At 44.2% G+C, this 16104-nt stretch overlaps 1 protein-coding gene across 2 annotated transcripts in view; it reads right to left on the reverse strand.

The window, feature by feature from the left end:
• Window positions 1-16104, reverse strand: part of asic2 (acid-sensing (proton-gated) ion channel 2) — a 491333-nt gene that overhangs the window by 15427 nt on the left and 459802 nt on the right. For both annotated transcript variants that reach the window (XM_064987626.1, XM_064987625.1), the window contains 3 exons: window positions 12321-12448; window positions 4535-4685; window positions 3265-3321 (listed from right to left, as the gene is read on the reverse strand). In XM_064987626.1, coding sequence (XP_064843698.1) covers window positions 3265-3321; window positions 4535-4685; window positions 12321-12448 — 336 coding nt within the window. The remainder of the gene's footprint in view (window positions 1-3264; window positions 3322-4534; window positions 4686-12320; window positions 12449-16104) is intronic.

Here is a 16104-nt window from a genome sequence, read left to right on the forward strand (position 1 = left end):
ATACATATAGGAAACATTGGCTTTTTCCCAATGAATCCGACTTTCTCCCCAACCCATGTTGCCTGAAAGTATGTCAGGGGGTCCTCCAGTTGATGTTTTCGGGCCCTGAAAGAACCAGGTATCCAGACACTGTAACCTCATCATTCAGGGTTATGCGACATCGGCATTTCAAAAGTGTGATATTCGGTGCACTTCCAAAAGGACTTATTTGCTGTCTGTCGTTCCTGTCTGTAGGGGTAGCAAGGATCAGACCAATACACAGCGTGGTAAGTGTTCATCTTGGTTTTTAATAAGAACACTGAACAAAACAATAAAACAACAACATGAAACCGAAACAGTTCCATGTGGAAACAAACACTGACACTAAACACACACGAAACACAAGTGGGAAAAGGCTACCTCAGTATGATTCTCGATCAGAGACAACTAACGACACCTGCCTCTGATTGAGAACCATACCAGGCCAAACGCAAACACAACATAGAAAACGGAACACAGACAACCCACCCAACTCACGCCCTGACCATACTAAAACAAAGACATAACAAAGAAACTAAGGTCAGAACGTGACAGTACTCCCCCCCCCAAAGGTGCGGACTCCGGCAGCAAAACCTGAACCTATAGGGGAGGGTCTGAGTGGGTGTCTGCTCTGGCACGGGACGTGGACCCCACTCCACCTTGGTCTTTGTCCGCCTCCTCAACCGCCTCCGTGGCCTCCCCGACCTCGGACTGGGTAGGGTCCTGAATGGACAGGAGATTCCGGCAGCACCGGAGTGACGGGCGGTTCCGGCTGCTCCTGGCTGACGGACAGCTCTGGCAGTTCCTGGCTGACGGCCGGCTCTGGCAGCTCCTGACTGACGGGCGGCTCTGGCAGCTCCTGACTGACGGGCGGCTCTGGCAGCTCCTGACTGACAGGCGGCTCTGGCAGCTCAGGACAGATGGGCGGCTCTGGCAGCTCAGGACAGATGGGCGGCTCAGCAGCTCAGGACAGACGGGCGGACCTGGAGGGAGAAGGAGAGACAGCCTGGTGCGTGGGGCTGCCACAGGACCTACCAGGTTGGGGAGACCTACAGGAGGCCTGGTGCGTGGAGGAGGCACCGGATGGACCGGGCGGAGCGCAGGAATAGGACGCACTGCACCCTCTCAGCGCCCTGGAGACACAGCACGCAGCACCGGCGCAGGATACCCTGGGCCGAAACGACGTACTGGAGACCAAACACGCTGGGCTGGCACAACACGCCCTGGCTGGATGCCCACTCTCGCATGGCACTTGTGGGGGGCTGGCCTATAGCCCACCGGGCTGTGAGCTCGTACTGGCGACACCGTGCGCTTGACTGCATAACACGGTGCCTGACCAGTACTGCGCTTCTTTCGGTAAGCATGAGGAGTGGGCTCAGGTCTCCAACCTGACTCTGTTCCACTCCCCGTGTGCCCCCGGCTGCCTCTCGTGCCTGTCGCACTGCTGTGCTGCCTCCTCATAATGCAGCCGCTCAGCTTTCGCTGCCTCCAGCTCTGCCTTGGGGTGGCGATATTCCCCAGCCTGTGCCCAGGGTCCCTTTCTGTCCAAAATCTCCTCCCATGTCCAAGAGTCCAGAGATCGCTGCTTCCCAATACCACGCTGCTTGGTCCTTGGTTGGTGGGTGATTCTGTAACGGAATTTCTTCGTCCTCCTCTGATGAGGAGTATGAAATGTCGGACCAATGCGCAGCGTGGTATATGTTCATGATGTTTATTAACTGAACAACAGAATACAAAATAACAACGTGAAATAAATGAAAACCGAAACAGCCCTGAAAGGTGTAGAAAACACTAGACAGAAAATAATCACCCACAAAACACAGGTGGGAAAAGGCTACCTAAGTATGATTCTCAATCAGAGACAACAAACGACACCTGCCTCTGATTGAGAACCATACCAGGCCAAATGCATAAACACAACATAGAAAAAAGAACATAGACTTCCCACCCCAACATAGACTTCCCACCCCACCTCACGCCCTGACCAAACTAAAACAAAGACATAACAAAAGAACTAAGGTCAGAACGTGACAGACTTAAAAAACTTAAGCCCATGCAACATTAACCAATTAAAACTGTGCTGTAGCAATGTGGTTTGTGCTGTAGGCTATAGGCCCACTACATTATCACTGCATATTGGCTATGCTTGAATTGCCCTGCCAATTTTGAAATGATATATATTTTTAAATGGTATATGATCACACTGGTACAGGATCATTTGTTGGATTACTTTTGAGGCACAGCTGAGTGAGTATAATATATATGTATGTTTTTACTGGACTGATGGCCAGCATCTGATAGTCAGTCTGAGGGGAGGGAGGGAGCAGCGGTGAGGCTGCCTCTCATTCAACTCAACAATATCATCCCTCCGCTCTCCCTCCCTCAGCTGATGGAAAAACTCAATTCACACGGCATTATTTCTGCCTCATGCACCAATTCATGTTGTTACTCCTATGACCAGAGAAAGTGAAGTATTCCCAGATATTAAAAAAGACACAAACCGCTAATAATAACAAGGCAAGTTTATTGGAACACTTTGCTACGCTCATCTATTGCAGATGCAGTGCTGGTTATAGCGTGAGTGGAAGTAGGGAGAACGTATATTTTATGGCTCATAAAAATGTTGAACAAAGTGTTGACAGTGCTGGATAACAACTTAAACATGTAATGTACTCACTCATAAAAACAGGCTTATAGGTGCACTTGATTTGCTCTCTGGGGCCTGCTGGGTAGGTGGAGTTCTACCTTCAGAATCATGAAATGATTAGAAATGGGGACACTTTGCCTTCCCGGAGCTAGGGCTGCTGAATCAACTGCATCTACCACCAACAGCGAGAAACAAATAAAAAAAATAGGAACGAAGGCTTTATTGTTGGGTTTTTTACAGAAATGTTTGGTGATCGACAAGGAATGCCTTGGAGGTCGACCAGTTGATCACGATCAACCGGTTGGTGATCACTGCTATAGCCTAAATAAATGTATTTTAGGACATATAAAGAACAGGTATGCATGATTTAATGAAAAGCAGGAAACAGACGCAACATTTTTTCACATTCTTTAATTAAAGACTCAGAAACAGAAACAGGCAATAGGCGAAACAGCTGGCGTCACAGTTGTCCTGCCAAATAGGACTACAAAGAAACTTGACGATGTTGAATACGCAAGGGGGTCTGTGCGCTGCGTAGTACCTTCGACAAAAAGACATGTAAGCGTGTGCTTTTGTGTGCATTCATAGTGTGGACTTACCAAGGGCAGGCTCTGCACAGTCTTTGTACTGTTCAGGGGTACAGAATGGAGAATCACCTAGAAGGACAGCAGGAGCACAGAAGGAAGGGGAGGAAAGTTCAGATTCAGCTTTTCTGCTAGATATACTTACGAGTTTGAGAAAAACAAGCTGTAAACAGCTCAGATTTCTGTGGAATATGGTTACAAAGCTATCAGTGATTTACTAAAGTTACCGGAGTCTTCAGTAATTTGGGGTAATTAACAGAAAATATATGGCAATCTATCGTAACGTTGGTCATTTATAGTTGAATAACATAAATCTGTGTCCATATTGTCCATGAGTTTCTAGTAGCTGGACCATATGGGTCAAGAGAAAATTAGCCTAATTTATAAAAAAAGCATCTAAACATCTAAGCATTTATTTTCAATTAACTCTGCAACTCTTCCAACTATTGCCTTTTCTTCACAACTGCCACCAATTTGACACCAAAACATTGACAACAAATACATGTTGTATTTTACATAGTAAAATCAATTAAAGAGTGTAAAAAGGTGATAAAGGGTGTTATGATGAAACTCTCATATTAAACACCAATGGTATTCCCTAAATTGATGGTTTATATGTATGATATTGTTTTACAGCTTTGTCATATTTATTTTGTTTTTGTTGATATTTTAAAATCATCTTATTTAATGATGTCATATATTCTGCATGTGACACGACCACACAGAGGGCCTAGATAACACCTGGGATAATCTGGAGTCCCCAAAAGGGCCAGTAGATCATTTATGATAGATTACACAAAATCCTTGAAAGACACCAACATTCTGATAGTTTAATGGTCAACTGTGAACATTTCCAGTAACATACCCTCCCTTTGCAACCCTACTGTGGAAGCAGTCAAGGAGACTCGCAACATGCAAAAATCTATCACACCTAAAGAGAGTGTGAGAGAGAAATAGAGCTTTGTGTGGAGCAAGGTGATAGACAAGCCTTGGAGCAGAAAGCTTTATAATTCACCAACACAAATCTTGACCTTACACCTTACAGCTCTTTGACCTTTTCAAACCCACCACAGACTTTAGATGACTTTATCAACCACAACAACTACTGTAAGTCCTTTATCAAACTTTCCTCACCTTGTCTTCAAATAGTCCTTGATGAAAAAACATGGCCCATAGCCCAAACAATAGTTTTTGTTTTGCCCATGGCCCAGACAACGCTATATTTCAGAGTCTATCCACATGTTTTGTTTAGTGTGAAAAGGGTAAAGAAAGTGTGTGCTCTTACCGGGCATGTGCACCATCCTGCAATTACAGTTTTCCACGATGTAGCGTGTCTCACAGTCGATCCTGCAAGCTGTCACACTATAGACCTGGAAGAAGCCAGAGTCTAGGGCCTTGGACTCACACTCTCCCCACGGAGGAGGCAGGTAGGTCAGCTACAACACAGGAGAGACACAGTGGGGGGATTGAGCAGAGAGACAGAGAGACAGAGAGAGACAGGGAAAAACACTCAGCTGAAGTCTAAAACTCCCATAGACACATGGGAGATGTCATGGTGTTATTGTGATTTAGAGCCATCAGAGAGAGGATCCAAAAGGCCCTCTAGAACACAGCAGGCTAGATGACAGAGGAACAAAAGGAAGGTTTGGCCAACAGACTGGGCAGAATGGGACACATTCACAGATACAGTCTCTCGCTGTGAAAACTCACAACAGGTTCCAAGAACACAAAATCCCCAAATGTTCCCCCCTCTCGCCTCCCTCTCGCCCCCACCCCCATGGCTCTGGAGACGGGAACAGCAGACGAGGAGAGAGGGACACCAGGAGGAGCTGTGTGAGCGCCCATCTGCCCTGCACGTAGGCAGCCCTCTCCAGCCGCTCCTCTACTCTCCGTTCAGCATCCATCACCCAGCGCCCCCTGCATTGTGGGAGATGCAGTTTCCTCAGCCAAATACCAGTTCTTGGACCAAAATAATCCTTATCCTGCCAGGTCAGATTTGGCTGTGGAATGTCTGTTAGCACAGATAACATTGGAGAAGAATCCCTCCAATCAGAGACTGATACTGTATCCATGCATCCAGATTAGTTTGCTGTTGTTAACTCGAACACAGAATTCCCTCGATATCAGCAAGTGAGACGTTGATTTTCAAATCAAATCAAAGTTTATTTGTCACGTGCACTGAATACAACAGGTGTAGACCTTACAGTGAAATGCTTACTTACAGGCTCTAACAAACAGTTCAAAAAAGGTGTTATGTGAACAATAGGTAAGTAAAGAAATAAAACAACAGTAAAAAGACAGGCTATATACAGTAGCGAGGCAATAAAAGTAGGGAGGCTACATACATATAGACACCGGTTAGTCAGGCTGATTGAAGTAGTATGTACATGTAGATATGGTTAAAGTGACTATGCATATATGATGAACAGAGAGTAGCAGTAGCGTGAAAGAGAGGTTGGCGGGTGGTGGGTGGCGGGACACAATGCAGATAGCCCAGTTAGACAATGTGAAGGAGCACTGGTTGGTCAGCTCAATTGAGGTAGTACATACATGAATGTATAGTTAAAGTGACTATGCATATATGATAAAACAGAGAGGAGCAGCAGCGTAAAAAGAGGGTTTGGGGGGGTTGGGGGGGAGGGATACAATGCAAATAGTCCAGGTAGCCATTTGATTACCTGTTCAGGAGTCTTATGACTTGGGAGTAAAAACTGTTGAGAAGCCTTTTTGTCCTAGACTTGGCACTCCGGTACCTCTTGCCATGCGGTAGTAGAGAGAACAGTCTATGGCTGGGGTCTTTGACAATTTTTTGGGCCTTCCTCTGACACCGCCTGGTGTTGAGGTCTTGGATGGCAGGCTGCTTAGCCACAGTGATGTACTGGGCCGTACACAATACCATCTGTAGTGCCTTGCGGTTAGAGGCCGAGCAAATGCCGTACCAGGGAGTGATGCAACCAGTCAGGATGCTCTTGATGTTGCAGCTGTAAAACCTTTTGAGGATCTCAGGACCCATGCCAAATCTTTTTAATTTCCTGAAGGGGAATAGGCTTTGTCGTGCCCTTTTCACGACTGTCTTGGTGTGTTTGGACTATTCTAGTTCGTTGTTGATGTGGACACCGAGGAACTTGAAGCTCTCAACCTGCGCCACTTCAGCTCGATTGAAACACGACTAATGAAGCCAACAAATCAAAACATTTCAAACTAGCCCTGGCCTCACTCATATACTGTAGGTCTGGCCACGCTCCTATAGGTCTCCATTCACAATTAAAAGTCTTCCCTAAAGGCCAGCTGTTCATCACTTCTAGGAAGATAGACTTTCCCAGCACTGTCTATTTCATTAAGATGAGAGGCAGGTGCTCCTCAGCAGCAGTCAGTCCATCACCTTTCCATCACCTTCATACCTCTGCTAATCTTTCCTCTTGTCCTAATTGATGTGGCTGATGTACAACACTATTATCCTGCTGTAATCAAATATCAAATCATCAGAGTAGATAGGTGTCAGCGCCCACTATGGGGTGATCTGATGACCTGATTAAATACACTCCAATGACGGCCAGGACCCTCTCTGCCCCTCCCCACACATTATTCATCAATGACCACACACTCTGCCATTGGGATGCACGTCAGCAACTAGAAAGCATATTAGAAACTGATCAACAGTTGAATCAACAAGGGGCATAATTAAAGTTGTCGCCTCTAGATTTGGAATTTGGCTTTGGGAGCTCTACATGGATTTGCTAACTTTGGGGATTTTGTTGAAAATCGGAGCTGTGAGTCTGGAGTTTATTAACGAACCAGTACAGTATAGTATATCAGTTCATCCCTCTCCCATGGACACTAGGTTGCCAAGACCAAAAATACATTACTGAGACCCATCCAGAAGACACAGGAGGGAGAGAGGCTCAGGCTCTTTAATAGAACAGTAATTTACAGACATGGGAATGCCCTTGTGAATTCTGTGGAAAGCATAGCAAAGAACACTTTAATATTTGAAACTCCCCAACACTTAAAATAATGAGAAAATACAGAGGATTATTAAAGAACACAGGCAATCTAGTGTGTGTGTGTGTGTGTGTGTGTGTTCATGCATTATTAAATGCCTATAGTGGCTGTGTTCTTTGGCTTCTGTGCACTTATTATTTTTTTGATGAAGTGGCTTTAATCTGGAAGTAATAATACAAGTTCATTTGAGTGCATGACTTCAGCTCCGCCTCACAATTGAGCTGTCTGGTTGGATCTGATTACAATCACACACCAATGACCACAGGCAGCCATTGTACTTTTACAAAGTCCCCACAGTACTGCTAATCATTAAGACATATCGGCTATATTCAGCCTGATTATAAGCATGGTCATTACATGGCGTCTCACAAGATGTCCTCGGGCTGGCTCAGTCAGGAACTAAAGTTGTGCCACGCTGCAGGAACACAACAAGGGCCAAGCCACAGTAGGAAGTCTGAGGAATCTTTGAATTCAAAGTGCAAAGCGGAGTTAATTAGCTGGTGTCTAAATTGACTGTGTTTCCCACTGTGCTGGTGCAATGGGGAGGATGAAGGATGATGATGTTGCGCCAGTCAGTCACACAGAGCCAGTCACACAGACAGAGCTGAGACCGCTGGGAGCTCTACGGCCCAGGGGGCCTGCCTGGCCACACCATGATTGGAGGCCTCCAGAGTCCCCTGTCTGTCTGTCTGTCTGTCTGTCTGTCTGTCTTTTTTCTCCCACTCATCTACACACAATACCCCATAGTGACAAAATGAAATCGTTTTTTGACATCTTTGCAAATGTATTGAAAATGGGATGCATAAATATAAATGTGCATAAGTATTCACACCCCTCAGTCAATACTTTGTAGAAGCACCTTTGGCAGCGATTACAGCTGCGAGTCTTTCTGGGTAAATCTATAAGAGCTTTCCACACCTCAATTATGGAACATTTCTCTACTATTCTTTTCAAAATTCTCCAAGCTCTGTCATCTTGGTTGTTGATCATAGAGACAACTATTTTCAGGTCTGTCCATAGATTTTCAAGCAGATTTAAGTCAAAACTGTAAAACTCATCAGATTTTTTAGGCATACCATAACAAAGGGGTTGAGTACTTATGGACTCGACATTTCAGCTTTTCATTTTCAATTAATTTGTACAAATTTGTGTGTTGGCCAGTGACACAAAATCTCAATAGGAATCCATTTTAAATCAGGCTGTAACACAACAAAATGTGAAAAAAGTCAAGGGGTGGGAATACTTTCTAAGGTACTGTCTAGGTTTTCTGCTTTATCAGTCCCTGGTTGTGGACTACAGGAAAAGGAGGACCGAGCACACCTCCATTCTCATCAACTGGGCTGTAGTGGAGCATGTTGAGAGCTTCAAGTTCCTTGGCGATCACATCACTAACAAACTAACTTGGTCCAAGAACACCAAGACAGTCATGAAGAGGGCACGACAAAACCTATTCCCCCTCAGGAGATTGAAAAGATTTGGCATGGGTCCTTAGATACTCAAGGTTTTACAGGTGTACCATCGAGAGCATCCTGACTGGTTGCATCACTGCCTGGTATGGCAACTGCTCGGCCTCCGACCGCAAGGCACTACAGAGGGTAGTGGGTACGGCCCAGTACATCACTGGGGCCAAACTTCCTGCCATCCAGGACCTCTATACCAGGTGGTGTCAGAGGAAGGCCCTACAAATTGTCAAAGACTCCAGCCACCCTAGTCATAGACTATCCTTTCTGCTACCGCACACGCAAGTGGTACCGGAACGCCAAATCTAGGTCCAAGAGGTTTCTAAACAGCCCCCCCCTCTTCTACGCTGCTGCTACTCTCTGTTATTATCTGTGCATAGTCATTTTAATAACACTACCAACATGTACATATTACCTCAATTACCTCGACACCGGTGCCCCCGCACATTGACTCTGTACCGATACCCCGGTTATTTACTGCTGCTCTTTAATTATTTGTTATTCTTATCTCTTACTTTTTTGTAGGTAATTTCTTAAAACTGTTATGTTGGTTAAGGGCTTGTAGGTAAAAGCATTTCACTGTAAGGTTTACACCGGTTGTATTCGGAGCATGTGACAAATGAAATGTGATTTTGATTTGATTTTAATTGCAGAACAGGCATCTCATGTAAATGCTGGAGACATAAGCCATTTGAAGTATGAGGAAAAATAGATGAATCGTGACAGGAATCTGTCAGCTAAGACAAGGGTAATCCAGCCAACTCCCTGGCAACTTAGATAAAAACATCTCCAGGGTCAGAGAAGGAGAGTGGGAGAGAGAAGACGGGAGAGAGAGAGAGAGACAGAGAGAGAGAGAGAGAGAGAGAGAGACGGAGAGAAAGACAGAGTGATAAAGAGAGATACTCCCAGTCAGGGAGTGGACAGAGATAAGAGGTCAGACCTAGGGCTGTTGTGGTGACCGCATTAGCGCCACACCGGTGGTCACGAGTCATGAAGGCAGTCAAATTCCATGCTGCTGATGGTCATTAGTAGCCTACAAAACTTACTAACTGCCTGGTACTCAGCACTCTATTGTCCCTCTAATCACTCTGACATCAATGCAAATGTATCGAAAATCTAATCAAACACTTCATGAGAGCCCATGAGTTCATGTTGCTCAACCTTTCTATAGGCTATGCAATTCCACAAGAAAAGAGGGTGATGGCTTTGATTAAAAAGAGGAGGATCCCATCAGCTTTCTATAGGATAGGCCTACTATATTTACTTCTCAACATCCCTAATATTAAGCACATTGCTTATCTTTACAACAGGAGTATAGCCTACCTGGCTGTCATGAAAATGAACCACAGGAAAAGCAGTTTCGAGAGAGAGAAGTGCATGATATTGGTCCATTCTAAATCAAAACAAATGTCACACATACACACTACCAGTCAAAAGTTTTACAACACCTACTCATTCAAGGGTTTATCTTTATTTTGACTATTTTCTATATTGTAGAATAATATTGAAGGCATCAAGACTATGAAATAACACATTGGGAATCATGTTGTAACCAAAAAAGTGTAAAGCAAATCAAAATATATTTGGTATTTGAGATTCTCTCAAATAGCCACCCTTTGCCTTGCTGACAGATTTGCACACTCTTGGCATTCTCTCAACCAGATTTATGAGGTAGTCACCTGGAATGACTTCTTAAAAGTTATTTGTGGAATTTCTTTCCCTCTTAGTGCGTTTTAGCCAGTCAGTTGTGTTATGACAAGGTACATTTACATTTACATTTAAGTCATTTAGCAGACGCTCTTATCCAGAGCGACTTACAAGGTAGGGGGGTATACAGAAGATAGCCCTATTTGGTAAAAGACCAAGTCTATATTATGGCAAGAACAGCTCAAATAAGCAAAGAGAAATGACAGTCCATCATTACTTTAACACATGAAGGTCAGTCAATGCAGAACATTTCAAGAACTTTTAAAGTTTCTTCAAGTGCAGTCGCAAAAACCATCAAGCGCTATGATGAAACTGGCTCTTATGAGGACCGCCACAGGAATAGAAGACCCAGAGTTACCTCTGCTCAAGAGGATAAGTTCATTAGAGTAATGATGGACAGCCTCAGAAAATACAGAAAATACAAATAAATGCTTCACAGAGTTCAAGTAACAGACACATCTCAACATCAACTGTTCAGAGGAGGCCTTCATCCATGAATTGCAGCAAAAAAAACACGACTAAAGGACACCGATAATAGGAAGAGACCTGCTTGGGCCAAGAAACATGAGCAATGGTCATTAGACTGGTGGAAATTTGTCCTTTGGCCTGATGAGTCAAAATTGGAAAGGTTTGGTTCCAACCGCCGTGTCTTTGTGGGTGAACGGATGTTCTCTGCATGTGTATTTCCCACCGTAAAGCATAGAGGAGGAGGTGTTATGGTGTGGGGGTGCTTTGCTGGCGACACTGTCTGTGATTTATTTAGAATTCAAGGCAAACTTAACCAGCATGGCTACCACAGCATTCTGCAGCGATACGCCATCCCATCTGGTTTGGGCTTAATGGGACTATCATTTGTTTTTCAACAGGACAATGACCCAACACACTGACTGTGTAAGGGCTATTTTACCAAGAAGGAGAGTGATGGAGTGCTGCATCAGATGACCTGGGGTCCACAATCCCCCGACCTCAACCCTATTAAGATGGTTTGGGATAAGTTGAACCGCAGATTGAAAGAAAAGCAGCCAACATCATATGTGGGAACTCCTTCAAGACTGTTGGAAAAGCATTCCAGGTGAAGCTGGTTGAGAGAGTGCCAAGAGTGTGCAAAGCTGTCATCAAGGCAAAGGGTGGCTAATTGAAGAATCTCAAATATTAAATATATTTTGATATGTTTAACACTTTTTTGGTTACTATGTAATTCCATATGTGTTATTTCATAGTTTTGATGACTTCACTATTATTCTACAATGTAGAAAATAGTAAATATAAAGAAAAACCCTTGAATGAGTAGGTATTCTTAAACTTTTGACCGGTAGTGTATTATTTAGTATATGTAAAGACAAGATTAAATCAAGAATAGTCTGATGGGTGAAAACATTAGCCTATCACTTGTGAATTATATACTATCACTTGTGAATGATGCCCAGTGTAAGGCAAGAGAAAATGCCATTTTTAGCTACTTTAAAATAATCCTAGTCACACACCTCGTGTAGCCTAGCACATAGGCCGTTATGTTTTGATAAGGTTTGTATCACAACTGGCATCCATGTATTGTAACCTTCCTGCCTCAACTGTATATGTACACACACACGCACGCACGAACGCACGCACGCACGCACGCACACACACACACACACACACACACACACACACACACACACACACACACACACACACACACACACACACACACACACACACACACACACACACACACACACACACACACACACACACACTTGAATAGAAAGTTCTTTATCAGAAGTGCACATTTTTCATCTCGGAGAGATAAGCTCCAGTCAGGAGGAGGTTGAAATTGAAATCTAAAAGTGAAAAGTGTCAGGAAGATTGAAGCAGATTATTCAGTGTGTACAGTAATAACTTAGGTCAAAGGGTACCTACCCTCTGCTCCTGAGTGGCAACAAAGGTCTGAAAGCCCGGGGCAACGCCAAAGCCCAGCTCGTGGACGAACGGGGGCTCTGCCTGGCTGTGGATCTGCACCCGCACTCCCGCCTCGAACGCTGTGTCCTCTGTGGGGGAAAACATAGACACACACAGGGGGATTAACAGTTACTATCACACACACACACACACACACACACACACACACACACACACACACACACACACACACACACACACACACACACACACACACACACACACACACACACACACACACACACACACACACACACACACACACACACACACACACACACACAAAAGACTTAAAAGTACCCAATATACACACAATTACTTGAACAAAGTTAAACACAGTGACATTCCTTTATGAATCACCTTTAGTAGATGAATGGTGAGCCTGTGAATGAGAGCCATATGCTTCCCTGCCTGCCTTCTTCCTCTATATGGATAACATGCGCTCAGTGGAAAGACAGCCCATTTGCCTCGGCTCAACATCAAATAGAGGAGCAGGAGTTGAAATTCCACTGGCTGTCTCTTAACTATACACATGAAAGAGCTGTTACCCAGCCAGTCACACACATGCACAAGCGCACACACATACTGTGGCAACCCGGGGGCCATCAGGGAGCTTCAAAGGCAGGAGCAGGTCCTTGGTCAGCTCTAGAGGGCTAGTGAGGTCAAGTCAGCACCACGGACAGCTCTACAGGCACCAACTGATGCTAATGATTCAACACCAATATTACCCAGTCCAGGCAACCAATTGGCACCTGGAATTGGTCCCACTTGTCCCTCGTTATCCCAAATGAGTAGTAGAGTAGAGGTGCAGTCACTCGGGCAGACAGAGAGAGGGTATGCCTTGTCCTCAGAAGAACCGGAGTGAGTATGATAAGCACCTTGATTCAATGGCAAAGATACTAGGCAATGTTTGACTCATCTTTCTCTCTTTCTGTTCTCTGCCCCAAAGGATGATTACCTAATCCCGGGTAGCACACCACCCGGCACAAGTAGAAAGGATTGAAACCCCGGACTCATCACTCTCTCTCTATTTTGTTTTGTTCATTGACACAGGCAGTCCGAGGAGCCGCCACGACAGACATAGTGCCCACCAGTTACCTGAGAGGCTTTTTAGTTGTATTTCTCCCCTCCCCATTTCCCCCCACTTTTATGAAAGAACTACCTTGATTAAAGCACCACAAATTGGTCTCCCGCTGTCTTACTTTGTGAGTTTCACCTCTGACTCCCCTGGGCTGCCACAACGCACACACACAGTGACACTACAAGGGCACGGGCAGGCAGACATTCTCCAAAGCATAGAGACCCTCTTCCAGACACACATCATCCAGACACGCACACAAATTCCCCACAGGCAGACGTGCTAACACACTCACACATGCACGGGCGCACACACACACACACACACACACACACACACACACACACACACACAGACACACACTCACACACACACACACACACACACACACACACACACACACACACACACACACACACACACACACACACACACACACACACACACACACACACAAACACACAAACACACTGAGAGTTTGGAGGAAAATAGGCTTTATTCAAATCAATAACTTTCTCTCCGCAGTCTTCTCATCCGGCAGCCATGTTGCTGTGCATTCAATCAAGCCGCCCATCCTCCTCCATGTTTGACAGGCAGCAGCTTCAATCAGGCTGCTGGACTGGAACAATGAAAGCAGTGAAAGACTGAGCAGAGGGAGCACGGCATCCAGGGTTTTCCAGCTTCTTTAAAGTGACAGAACACAAAGCCCACCACGGCATCACCCAGCAGCCATCCATCACACAGCTACCTGCACTCAGAAAGGAAACGCACCGTGACGTCTGGGATGGGGACGGGGTAATGTGTGGAACAGGAAATCAGACAGGTGCTGTGTGTGTGTGTGGCTGCCTTGTAGGACGGGAAGCAAATCCCAGTACTGAATCATCAAAGCAGCATGTCTTGTGTCTGTTCTGGGTGGAGACATATGACGGTTCACTTTTTCTTATTCTACTCTACCTGTGAAATAATGTAGTAACCACATCAACGTTTATTGGTTGCGCAAACAGATTTGCAGGTGCAGCGAAATACTTCTGTTTCTAGCTCCAACAGTACAGTAATAGCCTTCAATATAATAACAGTACACACATTATCCAAAAAGTGAATACAATTAAATACAATTAATATCCATACTGTCTATATAAATATATAAGCAGGGGTCATATATATATTTATAATTGGTGTGTATAGACAGTAGAGGTCGACTGATTATGATTTTTCAATGCCGATACCGATTATTGGAGGACCAAAAAAAGCCGATACCGATTAATCGGCCGATTAAAAAAATATATATAAAAAAATGTATTAGTAATAATGACAATTACAACTATACTGAATGAACACTTATTTTAACTTAATATAATACATCAATAAAATCAATTTAGTCTCAAATATAATGAAACATGTTCAATTTGGTTTAAATAATGCAAAAACAAAGTGTTGGAGAAGAAAGTAAAAGTGCAATATGTGCCATGTTAGAAAGCTAATGTTTAAGTTCTTTGATCAGAACATGAGAACATATGAAAGCTGGTGGTTCCTTTTAACATGAGTCTTCAATATTCACAGGTAAGAAGTTTTAGGTTGTAGTTATTATAGGAATTATAGGACTATTTCTCTCTATACAATTTGTATTTCATTAACCTTTGACTATTGGATGTTCTTATAGGCACTTTAGTATTGCCAGTGTAACAGTATAGCTTCCATCCCTCTCCTCGCTCCTCCCTGGACTCGAACCAGAAACACATCAACAACAGCCACCCTCAAAGCAGCGTCACCAATGTAGAGCATGGGGAACAACTACTCCAAGTCTCAGAGCGAGTGACGTTTGAAACGATATTAGCGCGCACCCCGCTAACTAGCTAGCCATTTCACATTGGTTACACCAGCCTAATCTCAGGAGTTGATAGGCTTGAAGTCATAAACAGCGCAATGCTTGAAGCATTGCAAAGAGCTGCAGGCAAAACGCATGAAAGTGCTGTTTGAATGGATGCTTACGAGCCTGCTGGTGCCTACCATCGCTTAGTCAGACTGCTCTATCAAATCATAGACTTAATTATAACATAACACACAGAAATACGAGCCATAGGTCATTAATATGGTCGAATCTGGAAACTCTTTCAGTGAAATACGGAACCGTTCCGCATATACCCTGACTCTGCGTGCAATGAACGCAAGAGAAGTGATACAATTTCACCTGGTTAATATTGCCTGCTAACCTGGATATATTTTAACAAAATATGCAGGTTTAAAATATATACTTCTATGTATTGATTTTAAGAAAGGCATTGATGTTTATAGTTAGGTACACGTTGGAGCGCACCGCATCGATTATATGCAACGCAGGACACGCTTGATAAACTAGTAATATCGCACACATAACTAGTGATTATGATTGATTGATTGTTTTTTATAAGATAAGTTTAATGCTAGCTAGCAACTTACCTTGGCTTCTTACTGCATTCGCGTAACAGGCAGGCTCCTCGTGAGGCAGGTGGTTAGAACGTTGGACTAGTTAACCTTAAGGATGCAAGATTGAATCTCTGAGCTGACAAGGTAAAAATCTGTTGTTCTGCCCCTGAACAAGGCAGTTAACCCACCGTTCCTAGGCCGTCATTGAAAATAAGAATGTGTTCTTAACTGACTTGTTAAATAAAGTGATATATATATTTTTTA

The sequence above is a fragment of the Oncorhynchus masou genome, chromosome 15 (genome assembly GCF_036934945.1).
Source record: "Oncorhynchus masou masou isolate Uvic2021 chromosome 15, UVic_Omas_1.1, whole genome shotgun sequence".
NCBI lineage: Eukaryota > Metazoa > Chordata > Actinopteri > Salmoniformes > Salmonidae > Oncorhynchus > Oncorhynchus masou.